Genomic DNA, 27,757 nt, shown 5'->3' with positions numbered 1-27,757 from the left:
ATAAAGTGGTAATAACATCTTAAAACCAGAAAAAAAGGCAAAAAGATAGGCCAAGGCTGGTAAAAGTTAGTAGAGATATGGTGCAATATCTTATTAGATGAGACCATATAGCTTAATTGATGAATCCCAATTGCACTTTTCAAATCACTTTGGAGATCAGATCAAGGCTAGATACAATCAAATCTATATCAGTTTGTTTCTAGACTTCAAAAGAGATCATGCATCATTACTCTTGGGCTTCACAGACAAGTGATATTATAAATTCAACTGCAATGGCACATGTTAATATTAGAAATCTAGAGTCCACAACACTGTTTTGGTTTTAAGAAATATATAAATCATTTTACATAGTTGCTTTGCACAAAACTTTGAATCCAATTACCTTTTGTTTTCACATTAAAGCACAAAACAATCCTTCCAAACACTAGCAAAGCATTTGGTTAAATCAAGAACCAGAATAAAAAATATGTATACAAAAAAATAATACATTGGGAGCTCAGATTATTCAGCATAGAAAGACATGTACATGCCCATCACATATCAATCCAAACTTATTCCGTATATCAGCAGTTGGTCCATAGTTTTCCATACCTTAGTGATTCAAATTCTTAAAATATTGAGATAGTACCCATCATCATCCACTTTGGCAGAGTATTCAAGATTCCAACTACAATCAGAGTGAAGGTTCTTCCTCACATTTCGTACAAGCCTCTAGCTTTTCCACTTATATCCCACTTCCCCCAAATCAAATCCAGTAATCTATGCAATTTCTCTTCATAGAAGATGGACTCCATACCATGTGGCTTATAGGTGAATCTCCCCTGCATCCTTTCAAATACATTCATATCCTTAAAGCTGGTTTAAAATTAACACAAGGAAGCAAAATCTGAAATAAATGCTTTATTTCAAATAAGTTTACATCTTTGAAAAGCATGCTGAATTTAGATACTATATTGAAAGTGATTCAAACCCTTATATTTATTCTTAATTATAGGAAATGTGCAAAAGTAATTGGCATTTTATAATGTAAAGAATCATTTTCCATTACCCTCAGTATTAGAGGAATAGTAGAAACTGCAAGTAAAATACAATTACATACCCAGGACTCCAGGACTATTTGCAGTCTTTGTTGCTTTAACATTAACTATATTTGAAAGAAAGGAAACTCTAAATCCCATAATTTAAACAAAAATAACTTGTAGCATTCATGTGTTGTCCAAAGTGACAAGTAAAAGCCATACAGTTGAGTATCAACCGATTGCCAAGTTAAATCCAGTCAGCAACAGCTATGGTTTTAATAGTTTAATTTAGTCTAGATCTAAATACTGATTAAGTACTCCCAAAATTTATATAAAACTCGTAGTTTTACAATGAACGATCTTCACACAATGAATTTGTTTTTAACTCCCACTCCACTCTTGGTAGCTGTATCTGCATGAGCTTGATAACCAATCACAACCTTAACAGGAAGGCCAAGTCTTTCCTTGTAAATTTTTCTGCACAAGAGAAAAAACAAAACAAATAAATTATGTTATATTGTTTTAAACAAATGTAGTATCCCAGGGTTCTGTAATTTATATTCATGGTCCAATTAAAAATGCATCTAAATATTCAGCCAATTAAATAACACATTTTGAAAAATGTTGTTCTGCTATTAATAGCCATGCTTTCAACCATCTTGGCACCAAGGTAAAGAATGGAATTTCACACCAAACTATTACCCTCATATTTGGTCCAAGATTTCAGTCCCTTAATTCACATATGTGACCTGGAGTTAAAATTTCACTTAAATGCTCATTCAACACCTTGGGATGGATTGGCATACAAAAATGTTAACTAATTTTTTCTTTCTTTAAAAAGTGAAAATATTTGGTCTAAATTCCAGACGATTGTCTTTCCTGTGTTGCTGTCAATGCTGATTTTTAAAAAATTCTTATGCAGTAGTTTCAGGTTCTTCTGCATTTGACACATTAGTGTTAAAGTTTGCCTTTTACTGATATTTTAAATATATAGGTAATTGCAAGATTTAAATTGCTGATTCCGCATGATTAATACTTATAACCATACAGCAAAATGGTAGAAGTGAGGTAGCTCTGCATTGTTTGTGATACACACTATATTAAAAACATTGAGTTGGAGGAATACAAATTCAGCTCATACAGGAAAATTAAAGTTACAAGCAAATTTATACTATCTTAGTTAGTGGATATATTAAGCTTCGTCCTTGAGCTATTAAATTTTTCATGATTCAGTGAAAAAGAATCAGCTGTTGTTCACGTGAACAAACATCTCTAGGAGCACTAATTTTTGATTTCCTTAAAGTATGGAATAATTTATCCTCCAAAAATCAAATGAACAAAGAAAACAAATTGAGTAAATATGGAATATGGCATCTGAAAAAGATGAAGGATCAAAGAAAAAGATGGCAAGAGACACCATACAATTCTGATTGACAAGATATTGTATACAAGTTGAAAGGTTCAAAGTACATTATTAATGTACTACACTACCTTGAGATTCATCTCTTTACAGGCAGCCACAAAGGAACCCAATAGAACCCATTTTTTTAAAAAAATGACTAAATACCCAATGTGCAGAAAAAAATTTGTGCAAACAATAAGAGCAAACATTCAGAACTGAAGCTCATGAAAGTGAGTTCACAGCAACGAAGCCAGTTACAGCCCCATTCCAGACCATTAGTTATAGGCCAAAGCCTTACCTGAGCACAGAGACAAGTAAACCACACAAACAACAAGCTGACAATAGTCCCATCCCTCTTCTCTGGCCCCAACTCCCTGACCATTTCAATCTGGCATGGTACTAAATTGGCCAAACAGTGGGACGTTCTTTTCTCTTGGACCCGGGCCCTGCCACTTAGATACATTTAGGCCCCAGCTCTGCCACCTTGAATCACTTTCAAGTCTGCTCCAGAAATGACCATGCATTGGCTCACTCCCCGCTCTCCGACCCAGGCCCTGCCACCTCAATTCAGTGGGTATACGCCACAACCATCCTGCACCTTTGAAACTCAGTTCACACTGCAAAAGATGCAGGGTTATATAGGCGGTTCAAAACCTCAACTCTGAAAAGGAAGTTACAGGCTATTGAATGCAGTGATAATTTTCAAGAAAGATAAGTGATTAATAAGTAGTTTTGTTTGCTACCTAAAGTTGTCACTGTGCTTCACCAGCACCAACTTAAATTGGAAATATCTGTTTGAAATTTGTTTGAACAGATTGCTCGGGTCTTCTAAAGCTTCAGAATTAAAAACACAGGAAATAGATTAAAAAGGGGGCTTTGTAAGTTTCGCAACCATTAAAATTATAAAATGATTTCCAAATTTAGTTCTCAAATTGGTTTGCACTAAAGCTCATTTAGTCCAATGAATGAAAATCAGAAGAGCTGCAGATGCTGGAAATAAATATGAAAGGTGAGAAATCTCAACAGGTGAGGTAACTTACAAGACCCTTCATCAGAACCTTTAACCCTTTGTTGTGTATCATGCACTACAATTTGACAATGTTTTTCTAGTAAGACTCAAGATAAAGCTACCCGAAATAAAACCAATTCAAGTATTTAAATAGTTATACTACCTTAAAGCAAGGGAGTGAAATAATGGGGTTGTTTACTGCATCTTCAAGAAAAAACCCATTAACTGTAGAAGAGATAGCATACCAATTATAACATACCTCATAACAGGGTAAAATTGACATGGAAAAACTAAACAAACAGATTTGAGCATTGACAAGGCAAACAGCTGACAAATCTTCCATTGCTCAGGTTTTAAATGAATAGCCAAACATCAGCTTACCCTATATGCAAAACAGCTGCTTCATTTTCAGTGTCACAGGTCCAGATTGCTATTTTATCTCCTTTTGCTCGAACATTAATTACAGCACCACAAACGTCATTGCTATATTCATCAAAAGCTTCTCCAATAAGGCACAACAACTAGAAAAATATTAAATACAAAAGATTTATTTAATTTGTTTGCACTTTGAAAGGGTTGAGTGCATTTCTCACTGAATTACAGCATCTTTTTAAAGATAAGATTTTAATTCAATCCAACAACCAAAATGTGAGTTTTTGAAAATCTAATTGGTCTTAGAATACCAAAGCACTTCACAATTAAGCAGACTAGTATGAAATAAGACAACTAATTTGTCCACAGCAACTTCCCACAAAACAGACGATTATGATCAAATAACCGTGCTAGAATCGATAGGCATCAGAACAAAAAATGGCTAGGAATAACTTTCCTGCTTTTTAAAATGTTACAACCAATCTCATATCCACTCAGGAAAGAAGCTACTTTGGTTTCTTTAAGACTGTACTGGGAACAGTCCTGAACCTCTTCAATACGGTACAGGCCAAGGGTCAAGATTTTTACATCAAATCCCTGAAGCACAGCTTAAAACTACAACTTTGACTTGGAGGCAGACAATTTCTAATAATGAAAGGGTCTTTACAATCACAAGTGCACAATGTTGTTGTTGCACCATCAATAACTCACTCTGAGACGTAAAGGCGAGTTATCGGCTTTTATTGACTGGAAGAAGGAACAAACAGTGGTTGACCACCATACTACATCCTGGAGACAGAGAGGCCGGGCTCAGACCTCAATCGCCTTTACACAGGGGTCTGTGGGAGAAGCCACAGGAGCAGTCAGCAGGGGGCGTGTCCAGACAGGTATATGTAGTTCACCACAAACTCACTCCGAGACGTAAAGGCGAGTTATCGGCTTTTATTGACTGGAAGAAGGAACAAGCAGTGGTTGACCACCATACTACATCCTGGAGACAGAGAGGCCGGGCTCAGGCCTCAATCGCCTTTATACCAGGGTCTGTGGGAGGAGCCACAGGAGCAGTCAGTGGGGGGCGTGTCCAGACAGGTATATGTAGTTCACCACAGTTGTCACAAAAGTACCTCTACTTTGAGTTGTCCACAAATATTTCAAATTCAGATATATCAACTCATAGCACATTGCAAGAGGAAAATTAATAATTAAACAAGGGATGCTGTCATTTTTTTTCTCTTAATGGAATGATTATAGGAGATCCTAGACAAAAAAAAGTAGTTTGAAGGGAAGTAGATGTGCACTGCTCAAAAATAAAGTAACACGATACAGGTTTAACTCACTGTTTCCAGCCAGAATTGATCTAGTTCCAGCATCCTTTGCTGTTTTGACAGAGTAATTAACCATCTTCCACCACATTTGTTTTTGCTGTCCTCCCACATTGGTTCAATACCATCCTACAGGGTAAAAGAAAATCAAAAGTTCAAAAAAAAATTAGTAAGGCCAGTTTCAAGATTCAGATCTTAAATTCTCTACAATTTGTAGATTTCCACAGCCCTCTTCTGAATGAAAATTAGGATGTTGATATTAAGCCAAATACAAGTACATTTACCTACTTTAATAATCCTGACTGCACCAGTGGCCAACTATAATCATGCAATTGAGATACTGCAAGATGCCATCACTAAACAATAAACAGTCCGTCCCAATGCAGTTCAAATCGTAGTCAGAGAGTTCAACCAGGCTTGTTTGAAGAAAACCCTGCCAAATTGCCATCAGCATATAACCTGTAGCACCAGAGGTCTTAACGTAGTAGAGCACTGTTATAAGGAATGCCTACAGTATCATTACCAGGCCGCATCTCAGTAAATCTGATCACGTGGCTGTCCTTCTACCTGCATAGGGGCACAGGAGAAAGAGCAAGGCTCCAGAGATGAGGACATCAAAGAGTGGTCACAGGAGGCAGAGGAGCAGCTAGGAGATTGCTTTGAGTCCGTGGACTGGGTCATGTTTAAGGACTCATCTGTGGATCTGAGTGAGCACACCATGGTTGTCACAGATTTTATGAAAACAGTTGTATATAATTGTGTCCCCACAAAATCAGAGACTTCTCCAATCAGAACCCTAGATGAACCATGAGATCCACAATCTGCTGAGGGCTAAATCAGAAGCATTCAAGTCTGGCAATCAAGTTACAAGAGGGCCAGGTGCACTCTCCAGAAAGTCACCTCACGGGCAAAATGGCAATTCCAGACTATAATCAACAAAGAATGCTTGACATTTGTGGCAGGGCTTGAAAGTTCTCACTTCTTACAAGGTAAAACCAAGCAACATAGACAACAGGAAGACTTCACTTCCAGATGTGCTCATGTCTTCTACACACACTTTGACCACAAGAACATGGAGAAACCATCAGAAACTCCCAGAGCCCCCGATGATCCTGTGATTTCAGTCTCTGACACAGATGTGTGAGTCTTCAGCAGGGTGAACCCATGAAAAGCATCCAACCCAAATGGAGTACCTGGCCAAGTACCAATTAACTCTGCTGATCCACTGGTTGCAGTGTTCACTGAGATCTTTAACCTCCCACTTCAGCAGTCTGAGGTACACACCTGCTTCAAGCAGGCTAAAATGATACTGGTGCCCCAGAAGAAAGACATGACCTGCTTCAATGACCATCATCCAGTAGCACTTCAATCCACAATGAAGTGTTTTGTGAGGTAGGTGATGAAACACATTAACTCCTGCCAGAGAAGCCACTTGGATCAGCTCCAATTTGCCTACCAGAGCAACAGGTCCATAACAGGTGCCTGTTCACTCAACACTGGAACACAGACAGCAAAGGTGCATAGATCAGGATGCTCCTTATCGACTGCAGCTCAGCACTCAACATCATGCTCTCTAAACTAATCAATAAGCCCCAAGACCTTATCCTCAATACCACCATGTTCAATTGAATCCTCAATTTCCTCATGGAACTGACTGGGCTCATAAGACCATAAAACATAGGAGCAGAAAAAATTCTATTCAGTCAATCGAGTCTGCTCCACCATTCCATCATAGCTGATCCCAGATGCCACTCAACCCCACACACCTGACTATTCTATATCCTTTGATGCCCTGACTTCTGCCTAAAATACACACACCAACTTGGCCTCCATCATAGTCTGTGGCAGAGCATTCTACAGACTTACTACGCACCAACTAAAAAAAAAACTAATCCTTCACTCTATTCTAAAGGGTCGCCCCTCAATTTTGAGGCTGTGCCCTCTAGTTCTCGATACTCCCACCAGAGGAAACATTCTCTCCACATTCAGTCTATCAAAATTTGGTAGGTATCAATGAGATCCTTTCGCATTCTTCTAAATTCTACTAAATTTAGGCCCAAAGCTGTCAAATGCTCCTCATACATTAACCCCTTCATTCCCAGAATAATCATGAGCTTCCTGTGGACTCTCTCCAATGAGAACACATCCTTTGAGATATGGAGCTCAAAGCAGTTGACAATATTCCGCCAGGCTAGTCTCTTATAAAGGCTGAGCATCATCTCCTTGCTTTGAAATTCTATTCCCCTTTAAATAAATGTTAACATTGCATTTGCCTTCTTCAGCCACACATTTCCCCCCCCCCCCTTTCTGGGGTTCTTGCATGAAGATGCCCAAGTCCCTCTGCATCTCTGGTATTTGAACCTTCTTCCCATTTAGATAATAGTCTGCACTATTGTTCCTTTTACCAAAATGCATCATCATATATTTCCCAACACTGTATTCCATCTGCCACCTTCTTGCCCATTCTTCCAATTTGTCTCAAGTCCTACTGCAATCACATTGCTTCCTCAGCACTACCTACCCCTTTACTTATCTTCACATCATCTGCAAAATCATTGACAATGTGAAAAGCAGCAATCCCAATAGTGACCCGAGGAACACCATTAGTTACTGGCAGCCAACCAGAAAAAGCCACTCTGCCTCCTGCCTGTCAGCTATTCTGCTATCCATGCCAGTATACATTCTGTAATGCCATAGGATTTTATCTTGTTAAACAGTCTCTTCATATGTGGCACCTTACCAAACACCTTCTAAAAATCCAAGTAAATGACATGTCATGCCACTCCTGCTTGTTACTTCCACAAAGATCTCTAACAAATTTGTCAAGCAAGATTTCCCTTTACAGAAACTTTGCTGACTTTGACTTATTTTAAGTACCTTGAAACCTCATCCTTAACTATAAACTCCAACATTTTCCCAACCACTGAGGTTTGGTTAACTAGCCTATAATTTCTTTCCTTTTTGCCTTCCTCCCTTCTTAAAGAGTGGAGTGACATTTGCAATGCTCCAATTGTCTATGCTAGAATCAAGTGATTCTTGAAAGACCAAAAGCAATACATCTGTTATCTCTTCTGCAATCTCTCTCAGGACTCTGCAATGTAGTCCACCTGGCTCAGTTGACTTATCCACCTTAAGACCTTTCAGTTTGCTTTGCATTTTCTCCTTTGTAATAGAAATGTCACTCATTCCTGCCCCTGACACCCACAAACCTCTGGCACACTGCTAGCATATTCCACTATGAAGACAGATGCAAAGCACCCATTAAGTCTATCTGCCACTTCTTTGTCCCCTATTACTACCCGTACCGAATCAATTTCCCGTGGTCCCGTATCAACTCTAACCTCCTTTTACTCTTTTATATAACTGAAAGAAACATTCTGGTATCCTGCTTTAATGGCTAGTCTGCCCTCATATTTCATCTCTTCCCATTTTGGAACTTTCATATTTGCCTTTTGTTGGAATTTAAATGCTTCCCAGTCATCCAACTTCCCATTCACTTTTGCTATGTCATGCTCTTTCCTTTACTTTTATGCAGTCCTTTGTCAGCTATGATTGCCTACCCCTGCTATTTGAGAACCTCTTCCTCTGTTGGACATATCTATCCTGCACATTCCGAACTTCGGCCATCTCTTCTGCCATCATCCCCACCATAACTTTCCTTCAATCCACCTGGACAAGCTCCTCTCTCATGCCCTTATGGGAGTCTTACTTGAAGAGGGATCAGAAGTGAAGAGATTGAGCAATTTCAAGTTCCTGTATGTCAAGTTCTAAGGATCTAATCTGGTTCCAACATATCAATGCAGCTACAAAGTCAAGACAGTGGCTAGATCTCATTAGGAGTTTGAAGAGATTTGTTTGTCACCTAAAATACAAACTTATACAGATGTAACATGGAGAGCATTCCAACAGGCTACATCACCATCTGGTATGCAGGCACGGCTACTGAAAGGACCGAAAGCTACAGAAAGTTGTAAATTAGTCAGCTTTATCTTGGGTACTAGCATCCATGGTATCTGAGACATTTTCAAGGAGCGATGCCTAAGAAAGGAGATAGCCTTTCTTAAGGACACCTGTCACCAAGGCATGCTGTGTTCTCATTGTTACTGTCAGGAAGGAGGTGCAGAGGCCTGAAGGCACACACTCAGTGATTCAGGAACAGCTTCTTCGCCTCTGCCATCTGATTCCTAAATGGACATTGAACCTGTGAACACTTTTTTTTTTAAAAAAAGAGTATTATTTCTGTTCTTGCACTATTTTTATTCTATTTAGTATACATATATACTTTATGTAATTCATTTACTTAATTTTTTCTCTCTGTATTACCAGGTATTGCATTGAATTGCTATTGCCAAGTTAACAAATTGCACAATAGATGCCAGTGATGATAAACCAGATTCTGATTTCCATCAGTGTAGGTGCACTACAAGGCTGTGTTGTTAGCTGCCTGCCTCACTTCACATTTGTGACTGTGTGGCTAAGGACAAATATTCACAAATTTGCTAATGACACCACTATGGTAGGTCTAATCAGAGGTGGTGATCAGTCAGCATTTAGGAAGGAGACTGAAAAATCTGGCTGAGCAGTGCCATAACAACCTCTTACTCAATGTCAGCAAGACCAAGGAGCTAACTGACCCCAGGAGGAGAGACCCAGAGGCCCATGAGCCAGTCCTCAGAGGATCAGAGGTGCAGAGGGTCAGTAACTTTAAATTTCTTTAAATGTCCTGAGAACATTGTAAATGCAATTATGAAGAAGGCACAGCAGCACTTCCACTTCCCAAGGAGTTCGCAAAAATTCAGCATGACATCTAAAATGTTGATAAACTTGTATAAATATGTAGAGAATATTGACTGGCTGCATCACAGCCTGGTATGGAAACACCAATGCCCTTGAATGGAAAATCCTACAAAATTATTGGATATAGCCAAGTCCATCAAAGCATAGGCCTCCCCAATATATCTGCACAAAACTGTCACAGGAAAACAGCAACTATCATCAGGAACGTCCGCCACCCGGGGCATGCTCTTTTCTCAATACTGCCATCAGGAAGGTGCTACATGAACCTCAGAACTCACCACCAGGTTCAAGAACAGCTATTAGCCTTCAGGTTCTAGAACGATACGGGATAGCTTCACTTGCCCCATTACCCAAATGTTCCCACAACTTATTGACCCACTTTCAAGGACTCATTAAATGTTTGACATTATTGCTCATTTATTATCTTTTTTTTTGTACTTGCACTTTGTCTTTTGCACACTGGTTGAAAACCCAACTGGTGTTGTCTTTCATTGATTCTGTTATTGTTATTGGGTTTATTGAGTATGCACACAAGAAAATGAATCTCAGGGTTGTATACAGTGACAAGCATGTACCTAGATAACAAATTTACTTTGAACTTTGATTTATCTTTCTCATACAATCACATGTGCACATTGAGTTTAATTCTCAGACTCTACAACTAGCTTTTGCATAATAAAATCAAAAAGGTTTCTAATTTCAATAGTAAAATTGACTACTTTAGAGCAGATATCATTTTGCAAGGGAGGCATAGCAAAAAATGAACTTTGTTCAAGTGAATTTTCAAACAAGCAGTCTTGATCTGTCCAGATCATGGAATATTGGTCGAAGGTTATTTACATGTATAATGTAGTAGTTCAGGCAGAACCCTACTTGTTGAAAGCAATTCAAGTTACTTTCCACTCACTTTTAGATCTCCCCCATGCTGCACTTTAAACTACATACTTCATGAATATAATTAAGGTATCTAATAATATACAATTTACACAAGTCCATACATTTTCCTTTGGAACCAGGACCAAGGTTTGCTTAAGAAATATCAACATTTACAAACCTTAAAGAGTGAGTAGTCACAACCTGACGTCAGCCTACTGGCAACTTGAATATGATTGTATAATCTATTAAAACAGAAATAAAAGAAAAATTAAATTATAGAAAGAAAGGAATCAAATTCAAAACTGAAGCAAACCCTATTTGAACATTTAACTCAGAAGACTAAGGCACTGCAAGTAAAAATAAATATAATCAAATGCCAATCAGGTAGAAAAGCATTGTTAAGACACAATTTGTCCTTACCAAGTACCTCAAGTAATCTGAGCAAAAGGAAGACTAAATGTGAAAGATAATATGGAATGATAATTAAAAATTATTAATATATCTTTAAAATATAAAGCAGTAGAAAAATGAATGTTAAAATACACTAAAGATCAACACAAGTAAAAGATAGACAAACCAAAATCTGCTCACTGACTGGTATCCTAAAATTTATAAACCACTATCAATATAGTTAGAAATAATCTGCATTGCCACAGATGTAGCAGGTTAGGTCAGTTTAGCAATAAAGCACGAAACTTGCATCTCTGACACCAATTGCAAAAGAACACAACCAGTTCCTTTGTTCTACATATACAAGTCAACTTTCAGTAGCTTTATCCCCCTCCCACTGCAATATCTTACTGGAAAGGATTGCAAAACATTTATAATAAAAACGAGCACTCTAATTAATTACTAATCTATTGTTTGAAACAACTAGCACCAAGCAGGAAAATAATTGGAATAATTTTAATGATTATGCTCCCAAAAGTATATCAGAACAAGTTACTAATTTCCACTAGTTATGTTCTTCTTGCACTTAAAGCTTGATGCTGCACTGGAAATGGAGCAAAAGATTTATATGCCCAATTTGATATCCACTGTCAAATGTTATCAGAATTCAAACCAGAAATAACAAATAACTATTTCAAGATCAACCCAAAACATAATCCAAACCTATTGTTATTGTTAACCTTTACTATTGCTTCGTTAGTTCATTGTACACGCACTAATGATGAATTTTGCAAGCAACACAAGTGATTGCCTGCAGGGCCACAATTAAAGCAATTCTGAAGCAAGAATCAACACATCTGTTTCTCGTAATAGATTTCCTTCTATAGAATCCACCCATCACTGCACCTTCCCAACCCTTTTAGACTTCCAGGGAGAAAAGAATTCACTGTTTTGTCTCATTCTATCAAATTAGGTACTGTAATATTAGCCAACAAGATAAGCTGCTTTAATTAATTCAGCATCCAGATAAGCTTCATCTCCATAGCTGTCCTGAGTACCAGCACAATATCAAAAGTTTTAAATTTTAATGAAACATTTTCCACTTTATTAAAGTTCTTCTATTTAAAATATTAATACATACGCCCAAAAATCCTCCACAGTGTCAAATTTAGTAACCAGACGAAGATTTGCCTGCCAGGGTTTGCTTTTATCATTTTTGAAAAACCAGAGTGTCCACCTGCATTTGGAACAAAAACACAAAATATGCAGAAAACTAATACTAATAAACCAGGTAATACTACTGAGCTCATTTTGAAAATTAATATGCAAATACAAGCAAAGTTTTCTCTTTTGCAACACCATAAAATATCATCTCCTTAAAATGGTATAGTGGTTTAATACTGTTAGATGTACTGAGGTACTGTGGAAAAACCTGCCTTGCGTACCATCCATGCAGACCAATTCATTACAGTGCATTTAGGTAGTACAAGGGAAAACACTGCAGAATAAAGGGTTATAGTACAGAGAAAGGGCAGTTCAAATGGATAGCAAAGTGCAAAGTCACAATGAGGTAGATTTTGTGATAGAAAGCTCATCTTACTGTTCTAGAGAAGCAGTCTTATAACTTAATACAATAGCAGTCCTTGAGCCTAGTGTACATGCTTTCAAGATTTTGTATCTTCTGCCCAATGGGAGGGAGAGAAAAGAAGTGGGATCTTTGATTGTGCTAGCTGCTGCATTCAAGCAGCAGAATGTGCACGCAGAATCAATGGAGGAGAATAACATAGGGATATCAAATGCTGTGGACAAAATGTCCATCTTTTGAAGGTGCACCCTCAACCAGTGCCATAAAGCCTCAGCACCACATTCTTGCTTTTGTATTCTAGAACTCTTGTAAATGGACAAATATTGGTTTAAACATAAAACAAGCACAGTCAAGATTAAATCACTGAAACTCAGTTAGCATATGAAAATTATTTTCTCCATGTGGTGAAAAACTATTCATTGAACCTGTCTGAGCCAATGAGGCAAAACAAAAATCAGGATCATAAAATCTTGTATCCAACACTTTATCTGTCAACAGCCTAAAATGGTAAGTGAAATTTCTAGGAAAGGTACTGGAGCAGCAATTTTTGTCTGTTGAAGTATGGCTACATCTAAAATATAGTTCCAAATTTTGGACCTCTACCCCTTGTTAGCAGGATAGAATGACCATGAAGACAGTCCAGAAGTTATTCATTCAAATGAATTCATTTCTATGCACCAATCAGCATGGCATTTGGCTCTCAAAGAAACAGTTATCAATATATTCAAAATAAACAAAATTACATTTGAAAATACTGTTCTGATTTACATTAATAATACAAAAATCACAAAGTGTACATACGCTTGATTAAAAGATGGAAAACCTGTGTAACTTCCACGATAACTTATTCTGCAATCAAATGAATGATATTTTAACCAAGTTTACATTTGATCTTGCTTGCAGTTGTGCAACGATACTCACCAATTGTCCGTATTTAAAGAGTGAAGCAAACAGTTGTAAAATATTATATTTTTTTAAAAATAGGGGCAAATATCAAACCTCAATTTCTTTCAATAAGTAAAAATAACAAAGGAACTGCTGTAGGAACTTAGTATATTAGACAACATCTGTGATGAGAAATGGAAATTCAATGTTACAGGTCAAGACCCTTCACCTGGACTGGATTTACCACAAGACATAGGAGTAGAATTAGGCCATTTGGCCCATTGAGTCTGCTCCACCATTCATCATGCATGATCCTTCCCACCCCCCCCCCCCCCCAGCCCCACTCCCTGGCCTTTTCTCCAGAACCCTTAGTACCATGTCCAATCAAGAATCTATCAAGCTCCGCCTTAAATGCATCCAATGACCTAGTCTCCACAGCTGTCTGTGGTAATAATGCCACAAATTCACCACTCCCTGGGTAAAGAAATTTCTCTGCATCCATTTTAAATGGGCACCCCTCATCCTACTAAATTCCAGCCAGTACAAACCAGAGCTATCAAATGTTCCTCAGGATAACCCTTTTATTCCTAGAATCATCCTTTTGAACCTCCTCTGAACCCTCTCTAATGTCAGCACATCTTTTGAAGGTGCACCCTCAACCAGTGCCATAAAGCCTCAGCACCACATTCTTGCTTTTGTATTCTAGAACTTTTGAAATGATTGCCAATATTGCATTTCCCTTTCTCACCACCGACTCAACCTGCAAGTTAACCTTTAGGGTGTTCTGCAGAAGGATTCCCAAGTCCCTTTGCATTGCAGATATTTGGATTTTCACTTCATTTACAAAATAGTCTGTACATTTCTTCTACCAAAGTGCATGAAGATGCATTTTCCAACATTGTATTTGCCACTTTCTTGCCCATTCTCCTAATGAGTCCAAGTCCTCTGCAGCCTTTCCTCAAATCTTCATATCTTCTGCAAACATGGCAACAAAACCATCTATTCCATCATCTAAATCATTGATAAACGGCATAAAAAGCAGTCCCAACACCAAACTTTGCGGACCACCATTAGTCACTGGCAGCCAACCAGAAAAGGATCCTTTTATCCCTACTTATTTCCACCTACCAATCAGCCAATGCTCTAACTATGCCAGTAACTTTCCTGTAATACCATGGACTCTTAACTTGGTAAGCAGGCTCATGTGTGAAAGCCCAAATATACAACATCCACTGCATCCCCTTTACTTTTTGAACTTGTAATCTCTTCAAAGAATTCCAACAAGTTTGCCAGGCATGATTTTCCCTTAAGGAAACTAAGTGACTGTCTCATCTTGTCCTGTGTCAACAAGTACTCCATAACCTCATCCTTAACAACTGACTCCAACATCTTCCAAACAACCCAGGCCAGGCTAACTGGTCTACAATTGTTCTTTAAAAAAAAACACACCAGATTTCAATATCTAGTCTCTCACATGTCCTTCTTTTTCTTCAAATAAAGAATTTTACAGCAAAAAAATTCACGATTGTAAAGATCGTACCTGTTCTGTAAAGGATGTTTCATACAAGGCTGAATAATCTCTTTCCTAGGGGATTTTGTTTTCTCAGATTTTCGAAATGTCATGTGAACCTTTAGAGATGAATAAGAGAAATGGTACATTTGTAATACAAACTGCATACAAAAATTTCATAAATGCAAGATAGAAAACAAAATGCTGCGATATCTTACTAAACAAGTTGGGAGAACAACTGCAAGGCAGGAATGGTTACCATTCAATCTGGTGGCCCAACATCATTGTAGTAGTTACTTGAAAAACAAATCAAAACCTTTGAGACAAAGTGAGGTAACTAACTCTGATGCACTTCCAATCAACTGAGTTCCAAGTCAAAAAGAGTACATTCAATCCTTTATTTTGGAGCCAACAAAGACAATCAAAAATAACAACAAAAACTAGTGTAGCAATCATGGAATTATCAATCAACAAAAATTATCCATTCCCTACTCCATCCAACAGCACAAAGTAGTAATGACTACACTCATTACTTCTACCACGCCAAAACCCACAAGACAAGTTACTGTAACAAATAAAAACATAATAGACAGAAAATAGATACAGGGCTCCTGCATTCTTGGAAATTAAAAAAATTCTCAACAGCATCCTTCATAGTACATAAAACATAACCATGCTTAGAAACTAGTAGGTAGGCAGATACATATCCACTATATTTTATGAGGTATATATATATATATATATATATATATATATATACACACACACACACACACACACACACACACACATACATACGTACACACATACACAAAAACTAAACTGATTAACTTAACAGAAATGGTGTAGAAGGAATCAAACTGAGTGAAGGACAACCAAATTAAAAGGTGAGGGTATGTCAAATGTGACCCCTTAACCTTCAAACCCTCAATTCTTACACTATGGCAAAAGCATGCATAGCAACAAGACATGCTGCTTTAGTAAGGAGAGATTTCATCGCAGTCAGGAATTTCAAGATGCTGTCCCTACCCTGAAAAGGCACAAGGAAACAGGCAATGTTGAGGACCAGAAATACAGTAGTCAGCCACAGAAACCAAGTACAGCAGATGAGCGATATCAACCTGACATCCTTTCTAAATCTGCACTGCTTATCAGCTCTGAACTCAGAAACCACTTGAACCCAAGAACACCCCTCGGTAGTCCAGAGAGATCTTGGCAAATGTGGTCTTCAAGGAAGAGTTGCTGCCAAAAAGCCATTCCTCGGAAGTGGAAGCAAAGTCAAGGGAGTCACCTACACACAAAAATACAAGGATTGGGGTGCTGAATAAAGGCAGTAAGTGCATTGGAATGACAAGACAAAATTTGAAAATGTTGGCTCAAACAGGGGGCAGTTTGTCCGTAAAAAATCTGTCCTGATGGAAAGTCTCGGCCCAAAAGTGACTGATTATTTCTTACATAAATGCTGCCTGGCCTGCTGAGTTCTCCAGCATTGTACATGTTGCCTTGTCAATAGAAGAGTGGAGAGTGCTGCATGGATAAGTACCTGCAGCCAACTATGAAGCATGGTGGAGGTTTCCTGCAAGCTTGGGGGTGTGTTTTTGCAAATGCAGTTGATGATCTGGTCAGAATTAACAGAATCCTCAATGCTGAGAAGTACAAGCAGATTCTCATCTATCAGGGAGACATCTGATCAGTCCCAACTTCATTCTGCAACAGGACAGTGATCCCGAGCCCACATGGCCAAGGTTATAAAGAAGCATCTTCAGTGAAAAGAACAAAGTTCTGCAACAGATGGTACAACCTCCAGAGCCCTGATCACAATGAGGCTGCCTGGGATTATCTGGAGAGACAGCCAAAGTCTGCAGAAGAATTCTGCCAAGTTCTCCAGGATGCTTGAAACAACCTACCAGATGATTTTCTTACAAAACTGCACAACCATGAAGGTGAGAGAATTAGTACTGTTTTAAAAAAGGCAAAAGGTGGTCACACCAAATATTTGATTTAGTGTTTTTTTCTTAAATTACTGCTCTTTATAGTATTTTTGATAGAAGATTTTAATTTTATTGTTTTTGAACACATCTTCACTTTACAGATTTTTTTTAAAATCATGCACTGAGACATTTGCACAGTATATATCCAAGATCGAAGGAAAGTTGCTCCATAAAGCATGCAAAAGATCCAGGATAAGCTGATAAAATAGCGAGTGACTTTTGAACCACAATTTTATGACAATGTGACATTAACATCTACAAGTCCGTTCATCACCAAAATCCTTGGGGGTGGGAGCAAGGGGAGGATACTATTAGCTAGAAATTTAACAGGATCACTAATAAACCTATTGCATACAGCAGCTACAACAGGATGGAAACTAGGCATCTCATGGCAAATCACTTGCCACAACTTCCCAAACTGCTTCTACTGTCCAAAAGCAAAGGACACAGGGTACTTTGAGACTAATGACAAAATAAGTCAAGGTCAGCATAGTTTTTGTGAAGGGAGATCTTGCCTGACAAATCTGTTAAGAGTTCATCAAGGAAATAACAAGTAGAATGGACAAAGAGGCAATGGATATCATTTACTTGGATTTTCAGAAGGCATTTCATAAGGTACCATGCATGAGGCTGCTTAACAAGATAAAAATCCTATAACATTAGAGAAAAGATACTGTAATGGCTCACAGGTAGGAGGCAGGTAGTGGGAATAAAGGGGGCCTTTTCTAGTTGGCTGCCAGTGACTAGTGGTGTTCCTCAGGGGTCAGTATTGGGACTGCTACTTTTCACATTGTCTGTCAATGATTTGGATAACTGAATTGATAGTTTTGTGGCAAAGTTTGCAGAAGATACAAAGAAAAGTGGAGGGGTAGGTAATGTTGAGGAAGCAATGCGATTGCAGCAGGACTTAGACAAATACAAAAAAAAGAGCAAAAAATGGCAGATGGAATAGTAAACATGAGAAAATCTGTAGATGCTGGAAATTCAAACCACACACAAAATGCTGGTAGAACACAGCAGGCTAGGCAGCATCTATAGGGAGAAGCGATGTCGACATTTCAGGCCGAGACCCTTCGTCAGGACTAACCGAAAGGAAAGATAGTAAGAGATTTGAAAGTAGTGGGGGAAGGGGGAAATGCGAAATGATAGGAGAAGACCGGAGGGGGTGGGATGAAGCCAAGAGCTGGAAAGGTGATTAGCAAAAGTGATACAGAGCTGGAGAAGGGAAAGGATCATGGGACGGGAGGCCTAGGGAGAAAGAAAGGAAGTGGGGTGGGGGGGGGGGGGGAATAGCACCAGAGGGAGATAGAGAACAGGCAAACAACTAAATACGTTAGGGATGGGGTAAGAAGGGGAGGAGGGGCATTAACGGAAGCTAGAGAAGTCAATGTTCAATGATGGAATAGTGTTGGGAAATGTACAATATGCATTTTGGTAAAAGGAACAACATGTCAGAATTATTTAAATGGTGAGAAGGTTCAAAGATCAGAGAAGCTTAGGAGTCCTCATGTAAGGCTCCCAGAAGGTGAATTTACAGGTTGAGTGTCTGGTAAAGGAGGCAAATGCAATGTTGGTACTTATTTCAAGGAGAGTAGAATACAAAAGCAAGGAGATAATGTTGAGCCTTTATAAGACTCTAGTCAGGCTGCACTTTGAATATTGTCAACAGTTTTGGGCCCCATATATCAAAGGTTGGGTTAACATCGGAGAGAGTCCAGTAAGTGAACAAGAATGATTCCAGGAATGAAGGAGTTAACATACAAGGAGCATTTGGCAGTTTTGGGCCTGTACTCACTAGAATTTAGAAGAACGTGGAAGAATCTCATTGAAACCTACCAAATTTTGAAAGGACTAGATAGGCTGAATGTGGAGAGGATGTTTCCTATGGTGAGGTCATCCAGAACCATAGGGCACAGCCTCAAAATTGAGGGGCAATCCTTTAGAATAGAGGCAAGGAGAATTTTTTTTAAGCCAGAGAGTAGCAAATCTGTGGAATGCTCTGCCACAGACAGCATTGGAGGCAAAGTCCGTGCATATATTTAAAACAGAAGTTGATTATTTCCTGATCAGTCAAGACAGCGAAGGATATGGCAAGAAGGCAGGTGTATAGGGTGAAGTGGGATCCGGGATTAGCCATGATGAAATGGCAGAGCAGACTCAATTGGCTGACCTTGCTAACCTATTTCAACATACCTCATCTACAAAATACATGGTTATTTGTCAAACCTACTCCTGTAGGATTTTGTAAATAAAATATGCGAGAATTGTTAAATGTTCAAATGCCACAACCCATTACCAACAAACCAAGAGCAGTCACCTTATACTGACATCATTATAGACAGTCCCTTGAAGTGAACAGAACTCAATGATGGTGTTTGTGAATTATGTACAACAGTCTCTATTATGAGCAATATGCGTGCCACTCCCATTTCTCTCCCACCCTTCCCCCCAAAGCTTGTGGAGGGTAACGTAATAAAACACAGAAATCTACAACACATTACAGGCCCTTCAGCCCACAATGTTGTGCCAACCAAGTAACCTATTCTAGAAACCACCTAGAATTTCCCCACTGCCTAGCCCTCTGTTTTTCTAAGCTCCATGTACCTATCCAAGAGTCTCTTAAAAGACCCCATTATATCCACCTCTATCACCGTCACTGGCAGTTCATTCCATGCCACCACTCTGACATCCCCTTATATCTACTTCCAAGCACCTTAAAAGTAGTTGGTCACATGACACATTGGTCACAATAGAAACTTCTACACAATTCACCTGAACAGGCATTGAGAAGCTGTCTGGAGCTCTCTGCCTTGTATCAATGGGCAATGCTGGCAGCATATTCACTTGTATGCCCGTGTGACGCACGAAGCATCGCTTTTGATAGGTGCCCATATGAACAATAGACGACCCTGACAACCCAAAGTGTTCACAGACCTCCGATGTCCTGATGAATTGGCACTGTTGAAGCTGCAGGATGGTTGGCACTTGGCAGTCGCGCTTAAGTGTGATAGTAGAAATATGAACCCAGCGTTTGGTGGTCCCGAGCCATGGGTGGGAGTCTGCTGGAGGCTCTGGACAGGGCTCATTAGAACAAGGAAAGGAGGAGTGATGCACCTCTGCCTGACTGAAGTGTAGACTATCAGCCATTTTAGCAAGCTTCCTATAGTCCTTTACAGGGGTACTAGCAGGGATTCGTGAACTTGATCAGGCATTTGTTGCAGAAAGACTTATTTAAAAATAAGGATAGTGATTGCCCAGTAGAGATAGCTTGCGGTCCATTAGCTCTGAAGTTCAAAGTTCAAAATAAATTGATTATCAGTACATATCTGTAACCACATACAGCCTTGAAGTTGTTATTCAGCAGGCATACTTAACAAATCTATACAAGAGTAACTAAACATCAGGAACTGTAAACAAACTGCAAATGCAGATATAAATACTTGGCAATAAATAACAAGAATGAAATAATAATGAGTCCTTAAACAAGTGTAGTTATCCCCTTTTATTCAAAAGCTTGATGGTTCAGGGGTGGGAACCATTCTTGAACCCGGTGGCACAAGTCCTGAGGCTCTTGTACCTTCTATCTGATGGCAGCTGTGAGGAAGGAGTATGGCCTAGGTGATAAGGATTTTGATGATGGGTGCCACTTTTCTATGGCAATGTTTCATGTAGATGTGCTCACTAGTTGGAAAGCTTTTACCTGTGATGCACTGAGCTGAATCCTCCACCTTCTGTAGGATTTTCCATCAAAGGCATTGCTATTCACATACCAGGCTGTAATGCAGCCAGTTAGCACACTTTCCACACACACCTATAGAAACTTACCAAGATTTTGATGACATGACAAATCTCTGCAGTGCTGAGGAAATAATGGCACAGTCATGCTTTCTGGGCAATAGTATTTATACGGTGGGTCCAGGACAGTTCTCTCTGAAGTAGTGACACCCAGGAATTTAAAGTTACTGACCCTCTCCACCTCTGATGATTACTAACTCATAGATTTCTGGTTTTCTCTCCTGAAGTCTACAATCAGCTTCTTGGTCTTATTGAAACTGAGTGACAGATTGTTAATATTACACCATGCAGCCAAGTTTTCAATCTTCCTCCTGTATGCTGATTCATCACCACCTTTGATACAGCCCACGACAGTTGTGTCATTAGCCAACTTGCATATGGTGCTGGAGCTGTACTTAGCCACACAGTTAGAGGGGTAAAGCGGATAGAGAAGAGGGCTAAGCACACACCCCTGCAGTACTCCTGTGCTGATGAGATTGTGGAATGTTTTTGCCATCCAGACTGACTGAGGACAAGTGAAGAAATCCAGGATCCAATTGCACAAGTGAGCATTGAGGCCTAGGTCCTGGAGTTTACTAATTAGTTTTGAGGGGATGATGGTGTTAAATGCTGAGCCGTAATCATAAAGAGCTTCCTGATGTATGCATCTTTGCTGACCACATACTCCAGGGTTGTGAGAAGAGCTAACAAGATAGGATCTCCTATAGACCTGTTGCTTTGGTAGGCAAATTGGAACAGATCCAAGTCACCATTCAGACAAGCACTGATGTGCTTTAATACCAGCCTCTCAAAACACTTCATCACAGTGGAGGCAAGTGCCACTGGGCAACAGTCATTTAGAGAGGTTACCACACACTTCTTGGGCACCAGCATGATTGAAGCAGTTGGGAACCACACATTGCTGGAGTGAGGAGGTTGAAGGTATCTGAATACACCAAACAGTTGGTCAGTACAGGTCTCCAGTACTCAGCCTGGACCTGACGCTTTCCTTGGATTCACTCTCTTGAAGGCAGCCTGCATGCCATCTTCAGACACTGAGACCAAATGATCATTGGGAGACGCGTGTGGGGGTGCGATGGTTCCTCCCTGTTCTGCTGGTCAAAGCAAGCATAGAAGACATCGAGCTCATCTGGAAGCGGAGCTCTGCTGAACCCCTTGTCACAAGATTTAACTTTAAGACGCTTTAGCACTTAAACCCTGCCACAGCTGTCAAGCATCCCTCATTGTCTAGTCCGTAACCTCCACTTCACCTCAGAGATGGCCTTCTAAAAATCATATCTGCACCTCCTGTAGCATTCTTTCTAGACTTAAAGTGCCTCTGATCTGGCTCTCACCAGGTTCCAGATTTCATTCTTCATCCAGGACTCCTGACTGAGGAAAAGCCTGAACGATTGCATGGGGACACACTCATTCACAGCTGTTGTAATAAAGTCTGTAACTACACTGCTGTAGTCATTCAGATCCTCAGACAAGTTCTTGAACACAGCCCAGTCCACTGACTCAAGGCAATCCTGTAACCGCTCCTCAGCCTCCCGCAACCACCTCTTGGTTGTTTAGACTTCTGGAGCCTTGCTGTTTAAGCTCTATGTGCAGGTCATGGAGTACCGCCGAAAGATCGAACTTGCCAAGATGTAACCTCGTGGGGGGTGGGAGGGTAGGGAATATATATTCCTTATCATAATTCAGCAGTGATCTAGTCTGCTGGGACCTCTGGTGCGACAAGTTACGTGTTGGAGAGTTTTCTTCAAACAGGCCTGGTTAAAGTCACCGACTACAATTTGAAATGCATCAGGTTAGGCTTTTTCTTGTTTACAGACAACATCATGCACTTCCTGGAGTGCTTGCTTATAATCGACCGCTGGAGGTATGTAAACTGCAGTCAGTATCTGAAATGCAAGTAGAATGCTCTACACTTACCCATTAGCTGCTCTAAGTCAAGGGGACAGAAGTCGACATAACTCCAATGTCCACGCACCAAAAAAGCATGTGCCTCCACTTTGTTCCCTTGCCAGAATTCAAGGATCGATGCATTCTAAAAATCATAAACATTTCTGGTTGGAGAGCTGCTTCAGCCTGTTGGCCATTAACAAAGTCTCAGTGGAATGAACAATTGAGACCTGCCCCATCTGCCACTGATAAGAACAGCCTTGGCCTGAGATCGTCAGTCTCATTTTCGAGTGACTGTACATTCCCTAACAAGATGGAAGGCAAAGGAGGCCTCATACTGTACTTCAGCCTGGTTCGAATCCCACCTCTCCTGCCTTGTTCTCAGCCTTGACTTTGGTGTTGACTTTTAAAGGCTCTTTACATGGGTCTTTAAAACCATTGAATACTCTGCATTTAACTGTGGAACATGAGATCTTAAGATCAGTAATGTAATTTGGTAGTCTGCTGTTAAGAGGAAATTTACATGAAGGGCTAGCGTCACCTAGGTCAGGAAATGAGAGCAGATAAACACAAAGTACACTGCAGATGCTGTGGTCAAATCAAGACGTACAAACAAGCTGGATGAACTCAGCAGGTCGGACAGCATCCGTTGAAATAAGCCAAATGAGAGCAAAGAAATGAGAGATGTTTGCGTGCTCAGACTCAGTCCAAGAGTCTGTAACGGGAGTTTTCAGAGTCGTCAGGCAGGCGGGTTTTCTAGTAGACTTACCACTCTGGCTGCAGTGAACCTACTTAGTACAAACGTTGTAATAAGTGAACCTACTTATTACAACGTAATAAATGTTGGTATTGTCCAGTGATTTCTTACAGTGTGAGGCGGGCTTGTGCCTGTGCAAACCGTGTGGTAGTATGTTGCTGACAAACCTCCAGCGGTCGCAAAGAAACTTTTTCTGTCGAACTCTGAAACCGTCCAAGAGCGTCAGGATCACTGATGTAGGATTTTATGAATAAAACATGTGACAGTCATTTCATGTGCAAAACACAAGCCTTAGCCCTTTATTCCCATTATCAACAAACCACCTTACATTAACTTCATTACATCAGCCACCATCCCTTAAAGTGAACACAAAACTCAGTAACTATGTTTGCGAATTACATAAACAGTTTCTATCATGAACAGTATGTCACTGTCACCCGTTACTTTACCCAACACTCCATTTCCAAACAGCAAAGGAGTACAAGACAGTTGCACTTGGGAACACAATCACCAGTTTCCCCTTACAAGCCAAACACCATCCCAACTCAAACTATTAACTTCCCCTCACAATGCAAAAATGCCAATCTGCCATCACTATTGACATACTTTCTCCAAATCACATCACCTTTTCAAGCACAATAGGGGCAGTAACACCTATTACCTTTAAACAAAATTTAGAGTTCAACATAAACTGGAAAATATTTTTAGTGCAAGTGATAAAATATTCCTCAACTTAATCAAGCTGAATGCATTAAACAGAAACAAACAGCATAACACATTATGGTCATTATAATCTAACATCATGCATATAAAGATCAAGTTGAATTAATTTCACCTACCTAACTTCTCTGTGATTATATTTCCTATAAACATGCAAATTATTTAAATGCATGCTTCATTTTAAACACCTTTTCTTCAATTCAATAATTCAAAGGTTGAATTCATAACATAATTATAGCATTAGCCTATTCAGAAGCTTCAAGAGAAACCTCATGGATCTGATATTAAGAGTGGCTACATTTTTCTAATGGGCCGTTACCTTGCATATCCATACCTTCTCTCTTTTTACTTTGTGATCATGATTAATTGGATTAGAACGAGTTTATGCCAGAATTAAATGTTTACAACACTAAAAATTGTATACAGCAGTCTACAGGAAGGAAGAATATCAATTAAAGTGAATAAAAGGCAGCTTTTCCAGCTTACTACATGTACCCCGTGTGGAAAAATACTATTTCTGTAATGAAAGAGACAAAGAAATATAATGGAAAACTGATGGTGTTAGATTCTCCGATCAAAAACTATTAATCCAATCGTTCTTTGCATTTTTCCTTAGTTATCGTATGAAATAGTTAAATAATTTGAGTGAAAGAAGCTACATAACCACTTCCTCGGAATGTTTTCCACAAGCAGTCAAATGCTTATTTTCAGCCGCCGCCACCTCCACCCGACCGACAAACCCTCCCCCAAATGGAGAAACCGCAAACGGGTTTACCGGCTGTGCGGCCGCCATACTGAATCGTGGAGCCTCCAAGATATCTTATCAATCCCCTTTTAAGGAGTTAATTGATCACCTGTTAACCATTCTGCTCCAACCAGATTTGCTTTTTGGGAAGGGCAATGCAACTCTCAACTTCCCCTGTTGACGACAAGTCATCAGAAGCTTTAAATTCTTCCTTTTGTTTGTGATTTACTCGCTCCGAAAGTAAAAAGTTTGTCAGAAGATGACATTGTAAACAGTTAGTTCGGAGTATACACCTAAAGGACTGTCTGTTTAAATCTGTTTTTAATTTTGCAGTTGCAATAACTTTCTCGATGATTATAAGTATTTTGAAAGTTTATTTTAGTCATTTAAAATCATTTTTGTCAGATAAACTCTAGGCAAGATATTAGGAGCTCTTTTTTACACAAAAGATTTTGAAAAGCCTGGGGCAACAATACTATTTATGAATTGTTTTTTTAAATCTAAATTTTGGTTTAATCGCACCCCCGGATGCTAAGAACATTGATTTAACATAAATGGTGTGATTAGCGTGTACGTTCATGCCGACCGCCGTAGGGATAGGAGTATTACCGTGCTCCTGCCGATACCCGCGGCAAATAATGGAAAACCCCAGAATCTTTTCTCCCTTATACAAGCACCTGCAAGTGTGCTAAATGCCATTTCTACTAAATCATGGCATCATTCAGTTTATGTCTGGATAACAACGGTAGGCAAATTCCCTTCACCTCCCCCCGTTCGACCTAAGCACTCGCAGGCGCGCCCGCACGGACTCGCTGTTATTTAAAGGATTGTCAGTCACTTTGGAAGTGATTTAACTTTTACTGTTTGTGCAAAAACAGAAATGCTGGAAGAACTCATCCAGTTAAGTAGCATCTGTGAAAAGAAAAAAACAGTTGAAGTTTAGGATCAGTGATTCTTCTGGTAATTACTCAGCTGGTAATGAGAAATAATGAGGATTGCCAAGTTCCTGGATGGAATATAGTGTCCTACTCTACGTTGGGCCTCCTTCCCCCACGCACCGGTAGTGGAGACCTTCCTGTAAAACTACTAAATACTATAAACTTATATAACTCAATCAAAGAGACACAACTGTAGTCCTCATATTGTTCTGAGATTAGATTTGTGGTTGAAACAGCTAGTACAGTGCCTATAAAAAGTCTTCACCCCTTTGGAAGTCTTCATGTTTTATTGTTTTACAACATTGAATCACAGTGGATTTAATTTGTTTTTTTTTAATACTGATTAACAGACTCTCGTGTCAAAGTAAAAACAGATCTCTACAAAGTGATCTATATTAATTACAGATATAAAACACAAAATAATTGCATAAGTATTCCCCCCCCCCTTCAAGGCAGTATTTAGTAGATGCACCTTTGACAGCAATTACAGCCTTGAGTCTGTGTGGATAGGTCTCTATCAGCTTTGCACATCTGCAGTTTTCCTCATTCTCCTTTATAAAACTGCTCAGCTGTCAGATTGCATGGGGATTGTGAGTGAATGGACCTTTTCAAGTCCAGCCACAAATTCTTAGTTGTACTGAGGTCCTGGACTCTGACTTGGCCACTTCAGGACATTAACTTTGTTGTTGTTAAGCCATTCCTGCATAGATTTGGCTTTATGACTTGGGTCATTGTCTTGTTGAAAAGCAAATCTTCTTCTAAGTTGCAGTTCTCTTGTAGATTGCATCAGGTTTCCCTCCAGGATTTCCCTGTATTTTGCGGCATTCATTTTACCCTCTACCTTCACAAGACTTCCAGGGCCCACTGCAGTGAAGCATCCCCACAGTATTATGCAGCCACCACCCTGCTTCATGGTAGGGATAGTGTGTTTTTGATGATACTTAGTCAAAAGCTCAATTTTGGTGCCATTAGACCATAGAACCTTCTTCCAACTGACTTCAGAATCTCCCAGCAACACACACAAAATGCTGGAGGAACTCAGCAGTCTAGGAAGCATCTATGGAAAAAAGTAGAGTCAACATTTCAGGCCAAAACCATTCAGCATCCTGCATTTTGTGTGTGTTGCTCAGATTTCCAGCATCTGCAGATTTTCTCTTGTTTAAAATCTTCCACATGCTTCTGGCAAACTCCAGCAGAGATTTCATGTGAGTTTTTTCAACAGTGGCTTTCTGTTTGCCACTCTCCTTTAAAGCTGTAACTGGTGAAGCACCCGGGCAACAGTTGTTGTATGCGCAGTCTCTCCCACCTCAGCCACTGAAGCTTGTAACTTCACCAGAGTTGTCAAAGGTCTCTTAGTGGTGTCCCTCACTAGTCCCCTTCTTGCATGATCACTCAGTTTTTGAAAATGGCCTGCTCTAGGCAGATGTGCAGCTGTGCTATATTCTTTCCATTTCTTGATGATTGACTTAACTGTACTCCGAGGGATATTCAGTAACTTGGAAATTTTCTGGTATCCATCTGCTGACTTGTGCTTTGCAATAACTTTTTCACAGAGTTGCTTGGAGTGTTCTTTTGTCTTCATGGTGTAGTTTTTACCAGGATACTGACTCCTCAGCAGTTAGACCATCCAGATACAGATGTATTTTTACTGCAATCAATTGAAACATCTTGACTGCACACAGGTCTTCAAAATCAGATCTCTTTTTAACTAATTATGGCTTCTAAAACCAGTTGGCTGCACCTGTGATGATTTGGTG

At 39.5% G+C, this 27,757-nt stretch overlaps 1 protein-coding gene across 1 annotated transcript; it reads right to left on the bottom strand.

Annotated features, from left to right (window-relative positions):
- Nucleotides 1-1,159: 1,159 nt before the first annotated feature.
- Nucleotides 1,160-25,126, bottom strand: LOC132405149 (eukaryotic translation initiation factor 4E-like). The gene is made up of 7 exons (XM_059989850.1): nt 25,093-25,126; nt 15,198-15,286; nt 12,329-12,424; nt 10,976-11,039; nt 5,140-5,253; nt 3,812-3,951; nt 1,160-1,496 (listed from the first exon to the last, which is right to left on the bottom strand). Exons 1-7 carry the CDS (start codon nt 25,108-25,110, stop codon nt 1,382-1,384), a joined length of 636 nt encoding a protein of 211 aa, XP_059845833.1. The 5' UTR covers nt 25,111-25,126; the 3' UTR covers nt 1,160-1,381.
- Nucleotides 25,127-27,757: the final 2,631 nt, after the last annotated feature.

This window comes from Hypanus sabinus, chromosome 15 (assembly GCF_030144855.1).
Source record: "Hypanus sabinus isolate sHypSab1 chromosome 15, sHypSab1.hap1, whole genome shotgun sequence".
In the NCBI taxonomy this organism is placed as follows: Eukaryota; Metazoa; Chordata; class Chondrichthyes; order Myliobatiformes; family Dasyatidae; genus Hypanus; species Hypanus sabinus.
This window is presented reverse-complemented; position numbering and strand designations above follow the sequence as displayed.

Excerpts from the sequence above, each read along its gene's own strand:
- LOC132405149 (XM_059989850.1), bottom strand. Across the intron at positions 11,040-12,328 it reads ACTGTGGAGGATTTTTGGGC|ATTATACAATCATATTCAAG; the intron begins GTATGTATTAAT and ends CTGTTTTAATAG. Across the intron at positions 3,952-5,139 it reads ATCAATTCTGGCTGGAAACA|TTGTTGTGCCTTATTGGAGA; the intron begins GTGAGTTAAACC and ends ATATTTTTCTAG.